The following is a 25,374-nucleotide window of genomic DNA, read 5'->3' as shown; positions in this document are numbered from 1 at the left end:
CGTTGAGCTCTCGCGCTCTGTTTGCACGGCCTCTAACGCAGCCCTGGGCTCAAATAATACATACAAACTGTATTTTTATCGTGCTCCACATAAGTTCAGCTCCGCTGTCCAGCATGGGAGAATATCTGTTTTAATATTTATAAGGAGAATACTGTGGAACCGCCTGTATTTTGAGGCTTCAGAGTGCCGCGAAACGAACATTTACATACAGTAACTTACATACAGAATATACGACTCTTAAAACAATACTTACTCTTCTGAGACAACAAATGTAATTTTACACATTAAGCCAATAAATACGAATATTTTACTTACCAAAGTTGTATTCTAGTAAAATGTCCAAACTTTGAGGAGAAACTGACTAGAATGGCTGAAGACCTTCTTCTCTCTTCAACAGCATTCAGGAGAATAACGAGATCTCGCGATAAGTGATGTTCTGAACGTGATATTGCTATTGAATTGAGTCAACAAATTTTTTTAAGTTATGAGGACAAATGACCTAGTTCAGTCAACTTTCAAACTAGTTGAGACACTGAAAACTTAAAATTTTTAGTTGAATGAACAAATTCAGTAACTGCAAGTTGTGTCAACATAAAAAAATTCATTGAAACAACTAAACTGCTAAATAATTTTTTACAGTGTAGAAGGCCTTGCCAAGTTCCCTGTGCCAGATGCAATTGTGAACACCAGTGATTTCTTGGTTTTGCCGGAGCACTCTGTCAAAATGCAATTCTCTATTCTGCATGATTTGTAAATGCCTTCTCAGATAGAACGTGAAAACATTTTCTTTTGTTTATTTCCTCATTGTTTTCTTTCAAGTGAGAAAAGAGTTAGGATGTATATAAGCACAGCTGTGTTTTTATTGAAACTAAATGGGAACTTGCTACATCGCTGCTGAGAGCAAACAGCACACACACCACAGCCACGAAACCAGCCATTCAAGACATGAAGATGAAGGTCAGATCAGACCGTTTAAAGGGCTAAGAGAAGGACCACTTGAAAAGATAGAATAGGAAGAAACGGTAACACTTATTATAGCAGCCATATGATTTTCTTTTTCTTTTATTTTTTTTACTATTAAATATTTGCACATTGGACTAACCTGATTTTTTCTTTCCAGTCATAATGTGCAAAAGAAGAAAATGTATGAATTTCAAAATTTAAAATCATACTCATTTTATATGAGTTTTTGAAATTTTTGATTATCTTCTGACCAATATATAGAATTTAAAAGATAGCCAGTATTTCAAATACATCATGCTGCATTTGTGTGGATAGCGAACTCTCTCATTCAGTCTCTCTTTTGCTAGCAGATATAATTTCCCCATGGATTAATTAGGGACCTAAATGACCTTTTACTGCATGTATGTCCCATGAAGACAAAGTGCAGTGCTAAGACAATCTTGCTTGCTATCACTACATCACCAAGTTGCTCTGCTAATGCTAGGAAATAATGAATATACCGTGTGTGGCAACAAATACATATCATTCAGTAATTCAAAGTATCCTACAGGTAAATGCTTAAGTTAGCCACAGTGTGAGAGAACCTTTTGGTATCACAGGTGCTAATATATTTTTATCCCAGGGCTCCCAGATTGAGGACATCATCTATTAATGTACTGGTAATACTGTATGTGGCCTGTGAAATGCCATGTTACCGCTTCGGCTCTGTTTACTTGTGATTGAGCTCCAAGAGACATCTTTTGTTATGTAAATCTATCACGCAGCATGATATTCTGCCACAGATTCAAGGTCATCATTCATTGCTGTACAAGCATTGCTTTTATTCACTGATTAAAAAAGAGCATCATGAGATTCTCGAAGAAAGCATTAGAAAAAGCTGATGACATTTGCAATGAAAAGAGATGTTAACTACAAAAAGAAAGGAAAAAAAGATTGATTGTATGCTTGCTTGGATGGATGCTTCGAATTAGCACTTTCTTCAGTCTCCTTGAAATGAAAGAGCTTGCAAAGCTACTTCTGTCATTTAGAGATTTGGTTGCATGACCAGCACACATCTGACTCTGTTCTGGAAATTATTCACACACCAAGTCAGTTAAATTACTCTGGCATTCAAGCTATTAAGCCAATTTTGCTATACATCTTACAACTCAATTTATTGTACAGCTGAAATGGTGGCAGAATTGGAAACACAAACCATTATCAGGTTGAAACATTAGATGCATTTCGCTCGAAAATTAGATTATGCTTGGAACAAGTGAAACTATTTGAATGCTTCGATTTTTAGTTGAGAAAAAGTCCAACAGCAATTTGTTTCTGTAGCTTCGAGAACAGAGACCTAATGCTGTTAAATCCAGACCAATTGATTCCATTGAGTTATGTTTAGAAAATGTATTGGCTTAAGCAGAATTCGCACAATAATGGAAAGTGATGAAAAGTTATTTATCTGCAATTGGTGTTGACAAATGCATTCTATACTTCCTGTTTATTGTGAAGAACTAAATTGCTTTGCCTTACTCTTATTGAATTGAGACCTAAATTATCGTTTGATTTAGTTGTGCTGTGATCTGTTTTCATGGGGCACTGCTTTAATTGGTTGTTATTGCATTCTGTTGGCTTCATCAGCATGCATAAGTATTGAAAGGATATTTCTCCATTAATAAACAGCTTTTGTTTTCCTCCTCCCCCACCACTGAAAACCATTAAACTGTCCATGCTCTCTTGCAAAGCGTCATCAGCATGAAGGAAGATGGGAGGATTACCAGATTAGATTGACTGCAAAAACTGCATTTTCTTTTTTGAAGTGTATCATAGTGTCTATAATTCCTTCGGAACAGCATAAATCCTCCTTATTTCATGCCATCACATCTCCTCAGTTCTCACCAAAAAAAAAAAAAAAAAAACTTGCTCCATGTAATAGAACGGTTCACTGTGGATCAATTCCATTACGTCCAAGACTTGGAGCTTGTTTCTTAAATAATCATGCCATAACCATTTTGCTTCTCCTTATACTTCACAGTGCTTTTCTTTCAGTCTAGATGCAATGAAATGAACAATAGCCACTGTTACCTGTCAGATTTCAGTCATTTACAACAAAAGGGTGTCCACAATGAGATAGCGTCTCTGACAGTTGCTTCTATTTTCTGTGATTGACATTGTCTGTGGTGACAGGGGGTGGCATGTTGAGGATGGGAGGACAAGGCTGGATGTCACAATCAATTGCTGTCATCGCACTGTGAATGGAGACACAAGACAGTTATATAGACACACCAGCGCTGAAATGAACATCATGAAAGCCTGCAGGCAATGTGTCAGCCATTTTGATTACAATGTTGACTGTTAAATCTAATAAATTGCCATGTTGCGTTTTACCTTGTTGTTAGTCATGCATCGGGATACTTTGTTTATGCCTTCAAGTGATCTGCTAAATCTACAGATGGGAATATGCCTGAAGCAAATGAACGTCAACAGATTGAGTCGTAAATCAATTATATTGTTAATGTGGAAAAATGGGGATGGATTTCACAGGGCCTTCATATACAAGCTGACAATTAATTGCCATTTTAAGCAATATTAATTTAGTTACATTTTACATTGATCAACAGAACAAAAATCATTTGGCTAGCAGTTTCCCTCAACATATTCTACATAACTCAGATATCTTACCTGTAGCTTTAAATGGTGTTAAAGAAAACAGCAAATTCTATGCCATAGAAACCACCCAGAAATCAACTGACTTTCAGCATGATATTCAGACACACCTTCTGTTCCATCTGACAGTCCCTCTGGAACAAACTGACTGACAGACAAATATGTGAATATTTGCTTACACGAAATCTGCTATCGCGCAAAAATACAGACAACAATGCAAGCGATTCCTATCTCGCTCTCTGTACAGGTGGGGAGGGTGAAATCTCAGTTTGGAGTCTCAGTCTTCCTCATTTCATCCGACTACAGCAGCGTCACACCATCAGCTCAGTCCCATCATTCGATGCAGTTTTGAGTAATCATTAAACCTAAATGGATTTATTGTTCTCCAATATGCACGTGCCTAAAACAATGACCTGTTGCTATTTTTGGCACTGTTCTCTTCGCTGAACGACTGTAAACTCCCTGTGCTATATATCGGGAGCATCATCTCAGGGAACGGACTCTCTGGCGGAGCGCAGGACGGGATGGCATCGCAACAGCGCGTTTAGGAAACGGGAATGGGAAGTTTACACGATCGCGGATACTGGCTAAAAACACGGCTTTAAAGGAAGTTTAAAAAGTAATAATCTGCAATAATTCAATGATCGGCTCTGAATGAGCTGCTCTGTTTGTTGACTGTTAATTCTTCACATTAAGCAGCGCTGGATCTTCGGGCACAATGAAATCCATCTTCTACACTCGCTTTTTCATCCTTCTTCCGTGGATCTTGATAGTGATCATCGTGATCGACATCGATACAAAGAGATTGTCTGTTCGGAACACGGCCAGCTTTTATTTGTCTCGGCTGGGAAATGTGCAGCAGCAGCAGCGGCAGGTCGTCAGGACGACCCGGAGCAGCAGCACCAGCATCAGCAGCAGCAGCAACAGCGGGAGTAACGCCACATCTCTCCCGGTCATTTATGCCATCACTCCTACTTACAGCCGAGCGGTGCAGAAAGCAGAACTCACCCGCTTGGCAAACACGTTCCGCCAGGTTCCGCAGTTCCACTGGATCGTGGTGGAGGACTCGAACTCCCACACGGAGCTGGTTTCTCGGTTTCTCGCCCGCTCCGGGCTGCGATTCACTCACCTGAACGTGTTCACCCCGCGCAGGTTCAAGCGGACAGGGATGCCCCGAGCGACCGAGCAGAGGAACTTAGCGCTCGGCTGGCTGAGAGGACATCGCTCAGTCAAAGATAAAGGAGTCGTTTTCTTCGCGGATGATGATAACACTTACAGCCTTGCGTTATTTGAAGAGGTAAACACGACTTCTTGAGATGGCTATTGGCTTAATTCTACTTAGACGAGTAAGGATTGAGATGAATCTGAAAAATGAAAATAAAGTATAGATGGATAGAAAAGCAACGCAATTACGCAAATAGAAATGTTACATGGCATAACCTCATGCTTGTTGACACTGGTCCAAGTCATAAGCTCACCTCCATGCGTCTCTATGAATTGTTCTGTCTAGATTTGGCTGGGATTTGCTATAGCTACAGTTAAAAAAAGAAAAAAAGAAAGAAAAGACAAAAGAAAGAAAGAAAGAAAGAAGATGATGATGAACAAAACAGACACCACAGTGTCTCTGCTATCCTGATCCTGATATGTGACCATGGACCACGAAACCATTAACAAGGGTCAAATTTTCGAAATTGAGATACATCATCTGAATGCTGAATAAATAAGCTTTCCATTGATGTAGGCTATGGTTTGTTGGTACAGGCCTGGTCAGGATACAACTATTGGAAAATCTGGAATCTGAGGGTACAAAAATATATTGAGAAAATAAATAGCCTTTAAAGCTGTCCAAATGAAGTTCTTAACTTCTTAGCAATGCATATTATTAAACAAGAAATAAGTTTGATATATTTACGGTAGGAAATTTACTAAACATCTTCATGGAACATGGTCCTAACTTACAAGAGTTAGTTCACCCAAAAATGAGAATTATGTCATTAATGACTTAATTGAAAATGTATGTACTGTATACTGTCCATGTCCAGAAAGGTAATAAAAACATCATTAAAGTAGTCCGTGTGACATCAGAGGGTCAGTTAGAATTTGCTGAAGCATTGAAATTTTTTGTTATTTTTGGACCAAAATGTATTTTCAATGCTTCAACAAATTCTATCTGACCCTCTGATGTCACACGGACTACTTTAATTATGTTTTTATTACCTTTCTGGACATACCATACCATATACCTTGTCATTAATGACATAATTTTCATTTTTGGTTGAACTAACCCTTTAATATCCTAATGATTTTTGGCCTCATTTTTGACTCATTTTGGTCTATTGCTAAAAATATACCTGTGCTACTTATGACCGGTTTTGTGGTCCAGGATCACATATGATATGTCAAATATGTCTACTCAAATGGTGCAGAACGAGTAAATTTTTCCATAAGAAGCAGCACATTAATATATGCTCCTCTTAATTTTTCCACCAAATGCAATATAGCATCTACAACTCCCGACAAATACATTTATAAGTCTAGTGCGTAGATCCACCTGCTTTACGAAGTGTGATATACAGACACAATCAATTGCCTCTATACAGTATTTGCCTGGAGAACATGCACTGTAAAAATGTAATAAAATTGAAAACCTAATAATTTAAAACAGGTATTAAAGTCAATTCAACCTCTATGTTGTCACTGTATGAGATTTTTTGGTACTCCACAAGGTTGCTGCATTACATTTAAATACGTATATAGTTAAAGAGAAAGAGAAATATATAAAAAGGAGGCAATTAATAAATAACTTGCAGTGCATCAGGAGACTTCGCTGTGACATCTATCCCCCAGATAGTTATTTATGTGATGTGTTTTATCTCGCCATTGCAAACTATTTCTTATGAGTTTCAAAAGCACAACAGTTGACACACATAAAGGGACACCCCAAAATTAAAATTCTGCCATTATTTACCTTACTCTCATGTTGTGTATTAATTTCTTTGTTGTGCTGAACACAAAATAGGATATTTTGAACAATGTGGGTCACCAAACAGTTGCTGGTCCCCATTGACTTTGATAGTAGGATAGTAGGAAAAAAAATACGATGGAAGTCGCTGTGGACCAGTACCTTTTTGGTTACCCCATTCTCCAAAATAACTTTTCCATTCAACTGAAGCAAGAAACTAATTCAGGTTTAAAACAAATTGAGAGTAAATTATGACAGACTGTTCATTTCTGGGTGAACTATCCCTTAAGTGAAGGCGACCCAGTATACTGTGTAGTCAAGCAGAGTGATTTAACCCAGTTTAAGGCAGTGGAAGTCACAGAGAAATGAGAGAGTGACCTGACAGCTGGGAAATTAGGATTTGTCTGTTTAAACGGTTGTCTGCGGACGATGGATGAAACAGTAACACAGCAAAGTGATGAGTGGAGACACTCTTCATTTGAGAATGTGTATGCTTTTCTACGTCTTGCACACATCAAAAACCTTTTCAATTCTGCACATATTTATTCAGGATATGTTTTTGATCAAGTCAGCAGGATTCTGGTAATTATAAGAGTGTAATCAGTAGGGTTAAAGTAGCGCTCTCAAAAATAAATTATATTGTAATTTACCCTCATGTCATTCCAAACTCATATGCTGTTATTTATTTATTTATTTTACAGTACTTTGTTATTCTTCTTGTTATTTCCCTATAGTGGCTAATGAATCTGAAGTCTCACACATTCACAAAAAACGCTTATTTCCACATTAAAAAATAAGATGGACAGTACAGTAAGCAAAATATAAATGTAGTGCACAAGTCATATGGACCACTTTTAACATTATTTTATTATAATTTTATTTATTTTTATTTTTATTTATTTTTTTGAGTCCAACAAGGACACCACATGTGATGACAGAATTTCCATTGTTAGTTGAGCCAATCACATGAGAAAACAACTATTTTACAAGTTCTGTCAGTGGGGTGTAAGAAGACTGAATGAAAATGTACAAAATCAAATGAATTAGCCACCAAAATGTAAGAATTACCATGTAAATGTTTTGCTTTACTTGATGTCTGATGGTTGGACGTTTCTTGGAAAGCATAAGAAGTTCACTAGGAATAAGACCGCAGACGAGTGATATAAGAACAGAAGAGGTTTCTTCCTCTGCATTACATTTTCTGTCCATTCTACAGTAACACAACATATTTGTACCTCTCTTGGCAATTGTCCAAACCCTGCACTTATAGCTCATCATATCATTTATCATCAATTATTCTACTCCTATCCAACCTATCCAATTCCTTCAATGCTAGCTTTGTGCATCCCTCCCTCTGCCTCTCTCTCTCTCTCTCTCTCTCCAGTTGTCCTGAACACAGCTGGACATGTGGATGAACACATGGAACAGCCCCTGAGGGGTAGAGCGCACTGTCACTATGCTGATGACCCCTGCTCTGCTTAACACAAACACATTACACAGCACAACAATGAGAGTCGTTCGGGCCTCTTTAAACAGCTAGTGTTTCTTAATGACAAATATTAATGACACATAGGAAATGTATTCATTTAGCACATACTGTTTTCCCCAATGAGAAACGTATAGCTCGAGTGATTCATCCTCAGGCGACAGTAACTTAGAAGAACTGCAATGCAAACTCTCAAAGCTGGCTTCAAAAGTACAAGCTAGAATGACACAGACATGACATAGCAACAGTGAAACAATAGTTTTTTTGATTAGTGATCAAGTTCTAGTGAAAAAAAAAGTCTTTAAATACCTGAGTGGAATATGGAAGATTATTCTACCATAAAGATTTTGAGTGGAAATAGCTCAAATATCATTAAACACACAAATAAACATGCATTATTATTTTTTTGGATAGAAAATGGCAAACAATTTGTCAGACTAAAAAAAGACAGCATGATATACGCGATCACAAATTAGCCAATCAGAAACATCTTTGTTTGCATTCTTTCTCACATTCACAATGTGACGCAACTGAAGAGCATTACAAGAAAGGACACATACCTTGTATTTTCACATCTAATATGGTGCTTTATTAGACCGTTTGTTTTTCCATGTGAAATGTGAGGGTCATACTGTATGATATCCTTGTTTTATACTTACTTGTTTTCTCCTTGTTTATGTTTAATCCCAACCAAAAATTAGAATTCGGTAATCATTTACTTAACTGTCATTCCAAACCTGTATCTATATATTGCTTCTGCTGAGCACAATAAACAGACCAAAATTTGGGTCTGCAACCTAATAAACTTAAATTCCATTGACTTCCACTGTTTTTTTTGTCCATACAATGCAAGTCAATGGGAACAGAAACAATTTATTTACCAACATCCTTGTATATATTTAGGATAAAATGTATTGTAGTATTTTATGCAGTGTTGCTTCTTGTTTCAAGTATTTTAAGATATTTTTACTGGAAAGCGAGTCGAAAAATTTAATTTTGTGCTGTGTATGAATCGTCAGCACATGGTCATAATAAAGTCATATTTTGAGTTTAGTGGTACAATATACTGTGTATTCCCCTACTCTGCCTTGTGGCTTTCATGCCACATCACAGCAAATCCTACATTTGATTCATTGTTCTCAGTTGTAACCCGTCTTTCCCTAGAAATATAGTTCCTTACTCTGATTTTGTTGTAGCATTGTTTGAACCCTCTCTGGAACAGTGAGGCAGCATGTAGAGTTTTGCTATCAAAGGTGATTTTACCTGCCTAAAGATATCGAAAACACTCGTCTAGTACAAATTTATTTCTCTGCACCATGTTGTCAAAATGGGGCCAGACTTTCATATTCCCTGTCCCTGCAGGAAAACACATGGGTCACAAAAACAGCCAAATACAGATGCCTTGCCATAGGCGCCTGTAGCTTAAGAGCTCAGCTCTAAGAACAATGTATGTGACATTGCATTTGATGGCTGTGCCTGTTGCCCTTGTTGTCAACTTCAACACAAAAGGATGCTTGGCACCTGCAGATGACATCCTCTTTGCTGGGGAGAATTCTTTGCCTTTGAGCTGCGTGAGACTTTAAGAGCACCATTATGGAGTTGGAGCCTTTGTAGAGAGGGAGGAAGACAGACATTAGAAATACAGCTAAAGGGGCAGCAGTTTGGGCTTCAAAGCTTGTCCGTAGCTTACAGCCGCCAGCCACAGACACAGGCACCGTCACCCGACTGCGTACAGCACTCGCATAAATAGAACAACCATTAAATATTCAAAGGCTACTCTGACCATTTGTTTGAGAAATTGCAGCCACGCTCATTTCCCCAGTGACAAATCATTTTTATTTTTATTATATATGAAGGAACGAAGGGAAAACAAGATTCTTTCAGCAGAACGTTTAAAATTCCTCAAGTAAGATAGTATCTTGTTGGAAATGACAGTTTTAGTGTTGGTGGGTGATTCAATCAGATGTGATCGTGTTTATGAAACTGAAGAGCAATGTGTGCTGTCTCCAGCAGACTGCAGGTGGACAGACGTATTTATGCTGAAAATGAGCCAGGATTTTATAATAAGCCATACTGTATGTGTGTGGTGGTCCAACATTTGTTCCTTTAAAAATAATAATAGACTAACTACTGCATATGGTCAGCACTATAAAGGTCCAAAGAACTGACTGAAGGGTGCACAACAAGACTCTGCAGATCTTTATGATTACATAGTGGATTAAGCTTGTAATATCATATTTACTATTGCTCTGCCTTCGACTGTTCAGATGCGGTCAACCAGGAGAGTGTCAGTGTGGCCGGTGGGACTCGTTGGAGGCCGGAGGTACGAGCGGCCCTTAGTGGAAAAGGGGAAAGTGGTCGGCTGGTACACAGGCTGGAAGGCCGACAGGCCATTTGCAATTGACATGGCTGGTAAGACACCACTAAGATCTCTTGAAAATATTTCATTTAACAACATGCACGGTCATTTAAATACCACTAGCAATTTTTTACTGGTTGTTAATACATTTTTTTTTTTTTTTTTTACAATAATGGTTCATAAAAATCTTGCTGCAACATTGTTACCCAAACAGGAAAAAAAGGCACATGTATTTGAATATGTGACAATTATGCCCGTTATACACTATGTGCGGGATGCAACATTAACACAAAAGCATTCAGTCACACTGACAGCATCTCTGCTGTGTAACAGAACTGCAGGTCATAATAACAGTGATATAAATAAAGTTATTTCTATTTTTTTTATAAATGGCTATTGGAGTGTGTCATTGAAAACTATGGAATAGAATGAAAACCACCTCAAATTGCTAAATAATTTGTCAATTCATTATTTTATGTTGCTTTACAAAAAGCAGTATTGGTTTATAGTGCATTTTCACCACTCAGTGCTGAAACCGCTCACTGTAAATGGTTAATATGAGCATCCTGAAAAACTACAAAAAAAATCATTTCTTAGACATGAAAAATCCTTTGCATCATGACAATGGGATTTTTATATCTGGTTTAGTATTAAAGATTATGCAGCCATTTAACAAAAACTGTTTGACCAGTTCTTAAAAATATCCATTTCTCAATTTCAAATATTCATAGGCCCTAAACAAGATCTGGCCCACTCCCTTGAGTGACAAAGAAAGATTTTTGGTTAAATATTTCTTTAAATAACAGGTTTTAGTTGGCTTGCACTTTCCATCAACCCAGCTGGTTTTTCAATTCCAGAACTAATTTGTGTAAAATGCATAACACATTTCTTTTTTACATCCTGCCCATCTGAAAGCTTCCATTTAAATGACATTCATTCATTAGGCAGATGCTTTTATCCAAAATGATTTAGAGTGCATTCAAGATATCAATTTTTTCAGTATATTGGTTCTCCTAGGAATCAAACCATGACACGTGTCATTGCAGGTGAGCTACTGTGACCAAATAACTATCCATTAACGACTCGATGAAGACATTCTTAGAGTTCAGAACTATTACTATAAATGTCTTAAAAGTATTGGAGAAGCAGAACATCATTAGCTGGGGCATTATGTCTTCAAGTTTCACCAAACTTCAGTACTCTAAACTTTATTTAATGTTATTAAGTTATTGAACTTCCACCATCCATATCTCTGTCCATCTTCTCGTGTTCTGAAGGATATTCTGCCCATGTTATACCAAATGCTGCTGATAGTTACAACATCAGCTGTGTGAGGAGCAGCTTGCCTGCACAGATAAGCAGATGGGACTTCTTTGCAGTTTGGTTTTGTTGACACTTTCCAGACTTCCCCTCACCAAAATCGTTTCAAACAGGCATATAAAATTGGCCCAAAGCAGGCAGCAAAGCGGTTCCTATATAGAGATAGCATGCAAAAGGAATGCTCTAAGCTGGGGGGGGGGGTCTTTGAAACACCAAGAGTCTTCTGAAGAGGCTTTTCTCCTATACAATACTAGTGATACTAGCTAGATCAGCTAGTCATGTCAATGTTTACAAAGGGAAGGTACCAAGAACCAGGCTTGGTTAATGTTAAAGGAAAGTAATTACTATTTAAAAAAAAATGTGTTCATGTGTTTTTTTTAAGCAACAACGCTTATTTGTGAAAGTTTGGAAGGTGATGTCACGTGTATGCGTTTTGTGTATTCAGTATATAGGCGCACACGAGCACGTACTTGAAGAATGCATGTGCACAGGAGTATAGGGTTTCTTTGCAAAGTTACATTGCCAACTACTGGCCTGGCATGCATCCAGTGTTTTTAGTCATTTTCACGTCTCCGTATGAACTGTGTTCACTTAGGTGATTGTTGTTGTCATCTGTACACTAAATCTCTCAGAAATGCATAGGAAAAACTTTTAGTACAAGTCGCGTACATGTCCTAAGTGAAACTTCACTGTCTCTGTTCTTCTCTGGAGGAGTGATCTGCCAACCCCTTCCCAATCTGCTGAGACCATCAAAACCTTCAAGAAAGAGCTGAAGACACTTCTTCCACAAGCACTTAACTAAAACACAATAAACAAAAGCACTTCCTGTAATAACTCCTGGCACTTGGCAATGTGTACTGCAAATATTGTTGGCTCTTCTGAAAAATTGCTTGTGATGTTCCACATTTTTAAATCACTTTGGAGAAAAGCATATGCTAAATGAACAAAAGTAATTCGGAAGTTTTAATGTCAGGCTGGTCGGGATTCCCAAAAAGGGATGTTAAAAGCAACTGTGTTTACACTTTTTGGGGAAATCAGCTTTCAAATGGCTTTTATGTTAAACTGTATTTCAACAGTGTAAAAAAAAAAAGACACACTATTACAATGCATAACAGGTAGGAAAAGATGACACATACCCTGTACTTTAGGTAGAAGTGAGGTGACGGGGCAACCATTTGCTCTCTGCTCCCTATAATTGCCGAAAAGCACCTTTACCAAAGCTAAATTCAGCAATTTCTCTGTGCATTTTTAACAAACATAAGCTCTCAAGCAATGCATTAAAGAGGGTGGGTTGAAAAGATGCTGACAGGTTGGAAACATCCAAATGGAGAGAAGCAGGGCTTCTATCCAGCTCGAGGGAATGAATACAGCGTCAGAGATAGCAGTGCGTAGTTAAAGCAATCCCTAATTCCCCAGACTCCAGTGCTGCCTCTGGATATTATGCTGTTCATGAAACTCTAATAACAAGAGATGGTATCATCTCTCGCTCATGTGATCTCCGTTACTACCACTATTGCTCCTCTTCCATAGCCTGTATTCTTCACACTTGTTCGCTCACCCATAATATCATCATCATTTTCATCAGACATAATGCATTACTGTCAAGCCCTGACAGTGAGCATCTCCCTTCTCAAACACTTTGCACAATGTATACGCTTCCTCATATCGCTGCTGTAGACTAAACACATGTTCTATGAGCTGTTTAAGGTTCATAAATCCCCCGGCTCTACTATACTTCTCCCTGAACAAAAGCTGAGAACAATGAGGTTATTTAGTATTCCTGCCGTACAGCTTCTTCTGAGAGCAAACACAATAGCAGAGAAAAGGTCCTGAACCACCTCTCTCATTTCATTCAAGCACTGCTCTCACCTGAAGAGGAGCTCAAGTGCTCGTCTTAACATGGAAACCTTTTTAACACACAATAGTGAAATTTTGCGCATTAGGCGGAGAAGGTTTGAAAAGATTGTGCACGAGAATAAACAGTAACAAAAAGCAACATCTGTAGTGTACACAGTGATTAGTCCTTGCATGAGTCACACTAGCTTTTACATGATCTGTGTAACAAGTATATATATATATATATTTTTTTTCCTATGGGTCTGGGGAACAATTTGCAGAATTTTACTTTACAAATATTTTATAATATTTGTAAAATAATAAAATGCACTCATTACATTATTCTAACAGCTTCTTTGGTGGGCACTATGCTATAATTTGCACACTACTTAATATTTGAGAACTGTGCAATTAAATTGAGTTGAATCTACAGTATCCTTAATACAGTTTGGGTTGGTAAGATTTTTTATGTTTAACAAAAATATAAAAAAAATATATAAAAGTCTCTGAGGCTCACCAGGGGTGCATTTATTTGATCAAAAATAGAGTACAAACAGTAATTTGTGTGAAATATTATTACACCGTATTATTACACCAAATTGGTTACTTGAAATAAGTTTTCTGTTTTAATCTATTTTAAAATGTAATTTATTCCTGTTATGCAAAGCTGAATCTTTAGCATCCAAATAATGTTGAAAACATTTGTGCTATTTAATATTTTTTTGTGGAAATTATGATACATTTGTTTTGAATTATAAGATGAATATAAAGTTCTAAAGAACACTATAAATATTTTGTAATATTTAAAATGTTACATTATAAATATTTTGTCACTTTTAATCAATTTAATGTGCAGTTATACTAATTAAAAATTACCGCAAACATTTAAACTAGTGTATGTGTGAACAGATGGAATACAACAGCAGACTGATTAAATTACATCAATGAGCTCATATTGTACCAGAATTCAATCCTTTTGACATTTAACTTTATGAAAATAAGTTAATTGTTAGTGACACTTATTAGTGAAACTAATTTAAAAAGTGCATTTTCCAATTTGCTTTTTACAGATTGTTTTATATTTGTATTTACTCATTGTCCTTTATTCATGTTAGAGAGTTTATTAATATGATTTACATATTTAAATATACTTATTATTTCATGATTGATGTATAACATTTTCCCTAGAAATGTATAGTTTTATGGGGGGATTTTTCAACCAAAACAACATAAATGTTTTTTTCTGCACCACTTCTATTTACAGATTTGAAAGCCATCCTAATTAAAGAGCTTACAAAAGCTAGGTGCAACCCTTCCCTGGTCATGAACTAGATCACAGGATAGGAGCGCTGTTGGTGTAACAGCAGAAAGATGTCCAGCTCTTCAGCTGTATCAAAGCCATGTCCCTGAATCTCTGAGCATAGGTTCTTACATCATTCCCCCAATACTCCAACAGGGACATCAAAAGGCAATATAGTCATAACATTTTTTTTAAAAGATCAAAAGAAAAAAGCTGACTGTCCTTCAACTATAAATAAACTTTGACAGTATGGATGTCGATCTGAGGAAGAGAACAAGGACATAGTTAGCCAGGGCTTAGATGAACATTGCATTGCTGTTGTGAGCTCACTTCTGCAGATCTGATGGAAGCCCAGGTGGTTTAAGCTGGAACGCAAGCGTCCTAGAAAACAGCCTGTGCCCAGGATAAAAAGCCCACAACAGAGGGTGGTATTCCCTATGGTGAAATTGAAAAGTCCTTCTCCTGTTTTGTAGCTGAGACGATGTCATCGAGAGAAATGGAAACGAGGGGGTGAAAAACTTATCCTGACCCACATGCAGCTGTGGGACGGTTCAACCTGCTCCCATGAGAAATGCATAAGTTCAAGAGCAAGCTGGAGAGCCGTGTATCTGTGCACAGCTAATACAGCGTAAATGAGAGAGTGTGTTTGAATATATAATGAGATTATCTGCACAATAATTAGTTTTAGATAAATTTGCAATAAACAATTGCAGGTCTGTAAGCTTTTTGATTTATATTTGGTCCAATTTCTGGAGCTTGTGTGAAGCCCAGACTGTCTCACTTGCAAACGTGGTCTATAGAAAGCTATCTTTTAGTATTCCCATTCATCTCAATGGCAGTTGTTCAAGCCCTGGTAGTATGCAATTTGCAATCTGCCATCACGGCTCAAGGGCACGCACATCTTTCCAAACTCTTCATTAATAATTATCATGAGCTATGACATCAAAAGCAGCAAAAAGGAAAAAGTAATAAAAACATTTTATTTAAATATCTGATTTCAACTTTGCATGCAAAACAGTTTTTTTTTTTCATTGGCAGGTTTTGCAGTGAACCTGCAGGTGATCCTGTCAAACCCACGTGCCCTGTTCAAGAGAAGAGGAGCCAAACCAGGGATGCAAGAGTCTGATTTTCTCAAACAGATCACCAAGGTGGAGGACTTGGAGCCAAAGGCCAAGAACTGTACACAGGTTAGTAGAGAAGCCTGCATTTGCATCCTTCACACTGACATGAATACTACTACTACTACAAAAAGCAAAACAAAAAAAACAATTCCAGTTTTTGATGTCTCTCTTGAGTCTGAGTCAGTAGTTTAGGCATTGTGACTCAACCCTATCTTTTTGGTACAAATCTGAAAACCTAACGTAGTACTGCATTCTATTCTTCTACCAGTGACAGTAGTGAATAGCACTGTCAAGGAGCTATTGAAACTGTAAAACAAATTCATATGTACAGTATTTGACTTGGTGTGATTCTAAAAGCTCCTGCATTCATCCATGGCCCATTATCTCAGGAGCTCAAATCTCTTCAGTCGGCTCACCTTACGTGTCAGAACGCTCTCTTCCTCCCCGTACCACGCGTCACTGCTACTGCCATCATCATTATCACCCAATTAGCCTAATGGTAGCCACACTGGGTTATTAATAGTGACTATTAGCAGGGCTGACAATTCCACTAATCACGAACACCAGAAAGAGCAGGACATGCTTCCAACTCAGCTATGTGTCATTTTGCCAGACACAGCATAATGTGCGCATTGTAAACAAACTGCAGGGAGCGCAGGTTTGTTCCTGTACAATGCCATGGCCGGTGTAAACGTGTAGATATTGCCCTCATAAAACAGAGTAGAAAGGCCACTGACAGTTACCAAGAAGTGCAAGTCGCTACTTGGACAAAGTGGGAGTTTAATATACTTAAATTTGTGGCTGCAGTCCAGTTATATGATGATGGCATTATGGAAGTAAACAAAATGAAGCACTTGTGCCAAAAGTTATGGGTCCTCGTGGGTCTGAGCTGTGCCTGTCCAAAGTGGAGCACTGCCAGCAACGTCTTTTGGAAAGGTCACATTTGTAGAAGCGTTCTTGAGGGTCCCAGCGGATGACTGTGACTAAGCCTGCGGGCAGGGCGATATGGCCACCTCCCAACATGCACTTCAAAATTAAGCACAGGGAGGCTGGGTAGGATCGAGGGGGTCATCTTATGTGAGTAATCAAGGCTGAATCGATGTGACAGGGAGAAAAGAGACCGAGGTAAAAAGGAAGAAGAAGAGGGCAAAGGGATTGTGTTCGAGTTTGGCAGAGAGATGGCAAACAAGCCACACAGATGAAGAGGTGAAGAGAGATTCACAGGCTTATTTACAGAAGTCAGTGCATAGACTCTCCTATTTATTATTGTCAATCTCAATCGTGCTCCTGCAGACCAAATCCTGCCAGACTGCTGTCAGTGTGCCAGCATGCTTCACTCTGCCCACGACACAATCGCTCAAATGATTATCCTCTCTCAAGGCTTCAGATGCTCATCCTGTTTAGATTCAAAAGAAACCCTCAGAAAAATCATCACAAGCATTGTTTAGAAAATCGTTTCATATCGGACAGCCCAATTCCAGACTTGAATGAATGAGTAATACACATTTATTAAGAGCTAAAATACTTTGACAATTATTGGCAATAAAAATTAGATCTGATGTCATACAAGATTCTATCCTGTTTGTAAAAAATCATTTTAAGGTGTAATTATTGTTAAAACTCTAGACTAAGATTCTTCATTAGCTAATATGAACTAGCATTTATTAACCTTTATTAATATTCATTTCTACACATACTAATGCAGTATGTAAGATGTTTAAATGAATATCTAATTTATTATGAATTAACATTAACATTAATTTTATAGACTAGACTAGATAAATAGAAAGAGGATAGAAACATTTTTCATTGTTTGCTCATACACTACCGCTCACCAAGTACACTAAGTTCGAGAGGATTTCTTAAAATGTTTTTGAAAGAAGTCTCATATGCTTATCAAAGCTGCATTTATTTGATTGAAAATACAGTTAAAACTAACATTGTGAAATATTAATACTCTCTCTCTCTATACGTACAATGCCATTTATTCCCATGATGGTAAAGCTGAATTTTTTAGCAGCCATAACTCCAGTCTTCAGTGTCACACAGTCTTTCAGGAAATCATTCTAATACGAGTGGGTCCTCGAGAATTTTTTTATGTTTAGTATACTTGTGGAAATGTAATATTTCATGATTATTCGATGAATAGAAAGGTCATTGTGAAATCTTGTGCAACATCATAGTTTTGACCAGTTTAATAAATAAAATTAATTTGAGAAAAAAAATTATCCACGAGTATAAACCATGAAAATGTTAGTCTTCTAAATGACACATTACATGATATTACTGAAACTAAAATGGTCACATTTTCTGTCTCTATTAATTTGTGCTTTCATCCATCAATATTCCATTTTAAAAGTCAAAACAAGGTTTGGCACACATTGCAATAATGACAATGACACTTGTCTTATAATATTCTCATAGATACACGGCAATGACTGAGCTATGAATGGTTTCAATTGTAATAACTTTTTCTTGAAACTCATTTACAATTAGCAGAGCCCATGAGGACTTCTGGCTTCACACCTCCACACTGCTGTTATATCACTGCTTTCAACCTTTATGCACTTTGTAGCCATTACCTTATCAACTTTAAAAAATCAAGGATTTATTACATATGAAAGCAGAACAAGTTCAATTCTTCACATATTATTACTCTCCTTCAATAAAAAAATAGAAACTACTCTGCAAATGTCTTTGACAGCAGCACATAAACACAACTAATGAAGTCTAACCACCCACAAACCAATTACAAATCACTTCAGGAAGTTTCCAATTTAGTCTATCTCAGACCTTCAGACTTAAAAACATTCAGCCACATATAGAGCCCTGTCCTACAGCTTACTGGGCCCTGGGAATATTCATCAAGGGAAGAACAGGAGACAGCAAAGTGTCAGACAAATTCATAAGAGGCATTATTACAGAACCTACAGTACCAGAGGGATAAATCTTGTTATGAGGCCACTACAGGATGCTTTGGGTTACTTCTGAGTTGATGCACCATATTTATCTCTTATGATTCTGCTAAAACAAGCCAATCTGCAGTGCCATGTGTTCAGAAACTGACGCGTCACACCTGAGTGCGGCCATTTAGCTGTTCTCGTTCCCTGCACTGCCTCTATCTGATATAATTAAGATATGTAACCAATTATAGTGATGTACGTAAACTGCCTTGGTACATAAAATATGGGTTCTCATATTCTAAAATAACTGATTTCAAATGGTTTCTTTCAGGTCCTGGTCTGGCATACCCGCACGGAGAAGGTCAACCTGGGTAACGAACCAAAGCGACAACAGGACTCTGTCTATATAGAGGTCTAGCGAGTGACACTGCACTAAGACTGTCATATAACACTGGATGAAGGCCTGCCATCATTGGCACTTTCCAAATCGATGACCACCTTTGAACTTTAGGATACCTGCTCTGGTGGAAAAGACATGCCAAGCGGTCTCGGTATTCTCTACTGACACTCACTGTATATGCTGAAGCTTCTCACTGTGTCGTCACACTGGATTACCCGTAATGTGTTGGAAGGAGAAACCATGGAAAGGGTTTTTCAAATGGCAACTGCACATGAAAAAACGATCTTATTCCCATCTTGAAGACTCTGGACACTTGGAGGATCAGATCAATGTCTGTGAACGCGGTGGAAAAAGACCAGCCGCTAGAACAGAGAGGTAGAGTGTTGCTGAAGGGAATCGAACAGCCCACAAAAACTGAAGGATCGGTGGATGGAAAAACCCTGGAAATACTGTCTAAAGAGTGTGAGACACTATTACAAGGACAGAACTTTTGGATTACAACTGTCTTTATTCCAAACGACCCTCGTTAAAAGCAAAAAAAAAAAAAAAAAAGGAAATAAAAGACAACTTTACAATAAATGCGTCTTTAGACAAAATGATCACACAATAGTTCATGGCTATTCACGGTTTAATGCACGGAAATAACAATATTCTGTCTCTGTACTAGGCACCAGAAAATGTAAACACATTATAGAAATAAACCTGGATGACACGGTGGCGATGTTTACATTATTGCACAGCAGAGAGACCCTGTCTGAGAGGATAGAAGCTCTGCTACAGCGGCGAGACTGACGTGTTCGACTGCACACTTTTGATCGGTTCTTACTTTTCAAAACTAGCTAGCTAAAAAGATCATTCCTTCCCCAAGCCCCCTTTTTATTGACCCCCAATGCCCCCTTTTTCCGTTAGCCGTCACAGCTGTACAGTCGTCCAGGTTTATTTGTCTGTCACTCACTGTGCTTCTCTGTAACGCACACATTAAAACACCACAGTAAAGATGGAGTTTGTCATGGAGCTACACGGATGCAGTAGGGTGAGAGGCTGGAGACTGGGGGCGAGGGGTTTGATTATTTCATGATTACATACATTACATGGGTCTGTACAATATCCGCTAAAGGGTTCTGGGACATGGGGCTACAGAAGATAGGAAAAGGAAGGGGAATTCACAAATATGATAGCCATACCTCTATCTTTTAAATACTATGACTCACTATTGATTTGGTAAAGATATATTAGAAGCCTGTATAATTGGTCCAGCAGCTTTCTTGTAGCCGATATGCGTTTTGAAACCCCCCACCCCTACAACAAAGAAAAACTGCAAATAAGACGCTCAAAGCTGCCAGTCTCTTCCACTCCATAGTCTCGCTCACTTGATCAATACACAAGGAAGTCTGAATCGATGCTCTCCAGAGTAGTAATGGTTGGAAAGAGAAAGGAGAAAAAGTATATGACAGTATATGAATAAAACTCTGGGTGCGAGTGGTGGTGGAGGAGGAGAGGAGAGATGGAGGGATGTGGTGCCCCTTGACCTCCATCTTCCCTCATTCATTTACTTCCAGAGCTGGGTGCTGAGGGTCTGACCGGAGGGGGGTGCCACCCAGCCGCCCATGGGGGCACCAGGAGGTCCAAACGCCATTGGAGCACCAGAACCGTTGAGGTTCACTCCAGACATCTGCTGGTTAATCTGAAAAAAAAAGACAAGAGGAGAGACAGAAGTGTGAAAATCTTTATACAAAAGACTTGTTAGTATAATTAGATATGGTCCAAAACCTACAGAGGAAGCATTTTAAGGCACCATGGACACGCTTCCAAAAAGACATTTTTTACAAAAAGTGCCGTCTCCTAAAATACAACATTTTGGCTTAATACTAAGCCAACATTACAAGTATCCCTAGAGGAAAATGCAAGAATGCACTGAACTCAATGAGAGAAATTATATATATATATATATATATATATATATATATATATATATATATATATATATATATATATATATATATATAAAAAAAACTTCCAAATTGGCAGACTGGAGGAAAAATAACATTTCTTAAACATTACCACTGATATTTAATTGAAACATCTTTCTGATTAAAATGTTATTAAACAGTTTAATGAAAATAATTTATTATAACATCTGCATGAGCCATTCACTTTTATGCTTGTTTGAGAATTGCACCTTTAGTTTGCTAACAGTAAACTCAATTTAAATAAATAGTCTCCTTTGTGTGGTGCGAAGCCTGTGTAGAGTGTTGTAAATCGGTTACTTACAATATTATATGACTGTTAGGAATGCGGTCTATGAAGGCTGCTAGGTTTTGGAACAGAGCTGATATTATTATAAAAAGTAAAATACACTTGCTTCTGTGGAGTCTCTACAGTAGCATGAACAGTAAAAGTGGTGTTTGTACCCAATCATCTCCCCAGTCATTTCACCTGCGGATGGCCTTTCCCTCCAATGTTCCCTTTTCCTCATTTATTTTTTCCAGGTTAGACTAAGCTGTCCTCTGATCTTTAAACTCATCACCCTTCTTATTACTCTTCGTCTACCTCCCTCTCTATTTCATTTTTTCAGTACCTCTACTCTTTTCCCTTGACTCCCACCAGTATTCTTCCAGAGAGCAGACCGGTGTAGAGGACGGTGGGGCAGCCCATCAGACACGTCTGTCTGATTTATACCGCCGTCTCTACAGCTCATAACCAGCAGGGAGAGAAAAACTAATGGTTTCGAATAAGCAGCTCCCCATTTTTCATTATTAACTTGAATTCTGGGAACTATAGTTTGTGCAATCTTTATCCAGCTGTCGAAAGGGATAAATAATGGAATACGGGCGTTTCTTTCTTTTAAATAAGAGTTTGATGCACTATGTTGACAATGTATGTACAAAACTACATAATCGAACAGTCGGTGGGTTGTCTGGCATATATACAGAGGCTGAAATGATTACAATCTTTTATTACACAAAACTAATCTCTTCAGTAAGAAACCGTGGATGATGACGGGAATACTGCTCACAGCACATCATCAGTTCACCAAGCCCGACAGTAATCGTCTTGAAATATGTTATTGAATGCGGTGGATCTGTGAGACAAGCGGCACTTTGATGGCAGTAGTGCTGGTGTTTTAGAGGAGATGAATGTAGAGAGGTGCCTTAAACCATGCCGACAGCCTAAGAGCACACTAAACCACTGTCAGCTGTCAGCATGCTAAAAACCTCTTAGAGAAGTTGCGCTCAGTCTCTAAATTAATCCCCTGTGAAGCACCGCTTTTAAGAAAATATAACAGCTGAAACAAAGCCGACCCCACTAATTGACTAGACGGTTGGTCTTACATAATGTTTATACAAGGTTATGTTAATGTTTATATAACTGTTTATTCACTATTCGGCAGTTCAGCCTTATCTGATGAGCGGAGAGGCTAGCCAATCATAAAAGAGCTCATTTACATACTTGTAGTACTTGCCTTTTCCCATACAATCCTGAAACATAAACGTCAATTAAAACACAATGCAGGCGCATTTCATCGGCTTCCTATTTGTGTTTAATTCCAAAGCACTGAACCCCAATCTGAGGTAGTGAGGGAGGTTATCCAACACGGTGAACTCCTGGAGTGCTCTGATGTCTCACGAGGTGACTAGACCGCTTTAGGCCATGACGTGCAAGATCCACTGTGGACCTTGACTTCATTTTGGGCTCAAATGCACAGCAGGACAAATTTGGCCAGTCTCGTAATTACATCTACCTCCTCCTCAACACAAACCTGCCTACGCTCGGAGAAATAAGTGTGCGGTGAGAGTGTGTGTTTGAAAACACTCCCAAGAACAGCACTCAGCTATTCAGAGGAGTGAATGTCAAACACTAAGGATTCTTCTTCTCCCTCAGTCCTCCTTCGGAAAATAGGGAAACGTTCTGTGAGCTGGGTAATGAAGAAAAACATCTCAAGTCAGATCCATCTCCGGAAAAAGAACACTCCTCCCAGGAACTGTGCGGCAAAATTACACTCACTCCAGAAAACCATTAAGCAAACGCATTTCTTTTCTCATCCTGTCTCTCAAAATACAAATGTTCTGCTGAAGGCCTATAACTCAGGACGCGCGCACACACTTGCATTGTGGGGAGGGATTTTAATTAAGGCTGTGTGAGTGTAAAGAATGCTGTATTGATTTATGATGTGTAATTAACCTCCCGGAGGCTGAAATCTCGGACTCCCTCTGCTCTCAGCCTCATACGCAGGGGGTCCCGGGCCACAGGAGGAGGGGGCGAGGCAGGGAGATGATAGAATCTGAGAGGTCAGAGTCACTGAGCTTTCATCTTTAATGAGCCACATGCCGATGGGAGGTGACAGCAGATTAGATGAGGATTTTAAAAACCCTTATTATGAATCTCTGATTATACGGTGAGAGTGAGAGAGCTAAACTGACAGCTCGCTTTCCACCTGAGATGGTTTTGAAAATGTATGCATTGTTGGAGTCGGATATGATGAATAGTAATAGCTTCAGATATAGATGTTCTCTCTATAAAAAAGCAGATGCTGATCCACTGCAGCCAGGACGCCTGCTTTTATATCAATGACTCACGGCAGATTCTGAGAGGGTTGGTTAAAAATACATTTATCAACCTAACCTGAAGCTCTTGACCTCGGGTTTGTGACTTAAGTGTACCGTCAACAACATTAAGTAATTAGGACATTTTTCAGGTTTACTTTTTCCCCACTTACTATTTTCACCTAATTTTTTTACGAACATACACAATCATTCAAAAACTGAGGTTAATAAGATTTCTTTAAATGTTATTGAAAGTAGTCCAACCAAGTCTGCATTTATTTGATCAAAAATACGGTCATATAATCCTTCAGAAATCATTGCAATATGCTGGACACACACATATATTTATAGGATTCTTCAGTGAATAGAACATTCCGTCTTTTGTCATATTAAAAATGTCATTACTGTATATTTTAATCAGTTTAATGCCCTCCTTGCTGAACGTTTATAATATGTTTATTTATATTAATAATCAATAATATTCAGAAATGTAGAAACAAATAGGAAGGTTTAATTAGGATGGTATAACACATTTAACATAAAATTACGTAATAATATAATACATACTACAGAAATTATTAAACATTAAACTATTGACCTGTTTCCGCATTCCTTGAACCACATGCCATCACTCCAAAATCCCACTCTTCAAAGGCATTTCAGCAAACCAAATGTACCAAAACGCTTCAAGCATAGACTTAAAATAGCATGTGATGTTTCTAAAGTGTACTTTGTGTTCACAGGCCTAGAGCTGTCACCGAGACGTGTGTGATTTCATAAGAGACTTATTTCAGTGACTGAAGGAACATTTTATATGTGGTAAATTACTAGCAGCACAATTAAACAGTCACAAATCCAAATATAGCATACCTGTGCCATATTCCACTGTCCTTGTTGACCTGGCTGCATGGCATACATGTTCTGAGGGGGCACCATGCCCTGAGGTCCCATCATGCCCGGAGCCAAGCCCATCACTCCAGGGTGTGCGTTTCCCATGAAACCATTAGGCACTGTCATGCCAACCATCATGCCCGCATTCTGGCCCATCATAGCGCCGCCCTGCCCCATGACAGCCCCCATCATAGTAGTGGGCGGCATGGCTCCTCCCATCCCAGGGAAGGCCTGGAAGTTCCCCTGTGGTTGCGCAGGGAACTGCATCTGAGAGGGGCCCATGAACATCGCAGTCGCTGTGGGAGCAGAAACACACAAAGGCACACAAATAAGAAGATTTACACATGACGACATGTTCAATATGTTCAAAGAGACGAAAACAGAAGCAGACCAGAGGACCCTGACACATAAAGCATCACAGACAGAAGAGAGCGATCAATATCTGCGCTAATGTGTGCAGTTCCTCGCCTCGACCCAGAGGAAATGGATCTTTTAGACAGAAGAGGTGTGCAGGATGAAAGGGGGCGTCTAAAGCGTCCTGATGATGGAGAATTGGCATCGCCTTCATTTGGAGCATCTGAGGTTTTGGGAAATGTCCTCTTTGAAGAGAAGGGCAGGCGAAGCAGGCAGCTTTAAACCA

The 25,374-nt window shown here is 38.5% G+C and overlaps 2 protein-coding genes across 10 annotated transcripts in view; one reads left to right on the top strand and one right to left on the bottom strand.

Moving 5' to 3' along the window:
- The first annotated feature begins 683 nt into the window (after window positions 1–683).
- LOC113112642 (galactosylgalactosylxylosylprotein 3-beta-glucuronosyltransferase 2-like) lies at window positions 684–19,931 on the top strand. Its single transcript, XM_026278387.1, has 4 exons — window positions 684–4,909; window positions 10,328–10,472; window positions 15,914–16,062; window positions 19,231–19,931. Exons 1-4 carry the CDS (start codon window positions 4,331–4,333, stop codon window positions 19,315–19,317), a joined length of 960 nt encoding a protein of 319 aa, XP_026134172.1. The 5' UTR covers window positions 684–4,330; the 3' UTR covers window positions 19,318–19,931.
- Window positions 19,910–25,374, bottom strand: part of LOC113112641 (stromal membrane-associated protein 1-like) — a 99,440-nt gene continuing 93,975 nt past the window's right edge. For 8 of the 9 annotated variants that reach the window (XM_026278378.1, XM_026278379.1, XM_026278380.1 and 5 more), the window contains 2 exons: window positions 24,714–25,030; window positions 20,829–20,983 (listed from right to left, as the gene is read on the bottom strand). In XM_026278378.1, the coding sequence (XP_026134163.1) occupies window positions 20,849–20,983; window positions 24,714–25,030 (452 nt within the window). In that variant the 3' untranslated portion in view covers window positions 20,829–20,848. Of the gene's footprint in view, window positions 20,984–24,713; window positions 25,031–25,374 lie in introns of all 9 variants that reach the window. The other variant, XM_026278377.1, reaches the window with a different exon arrangement.

Source organism: Carassius auratus, chromosome 13 (assembly GCF_003368295.1).
Source record: "Carassius auratus strain Wakin chromosome 13, ASM336829v1, whole genome shotgun sequence".
Lineage (NCBI taxonomy): Eukaryota > Metazoa > Chordata > Actinopteri > Cypriniformes > Cyprinidae > Carassius > Carassius auratus.
Note: the sequence above shows the minus strand (reverse complement) of the source record. Positions and strands in the feature narration are given on the sequence as shown.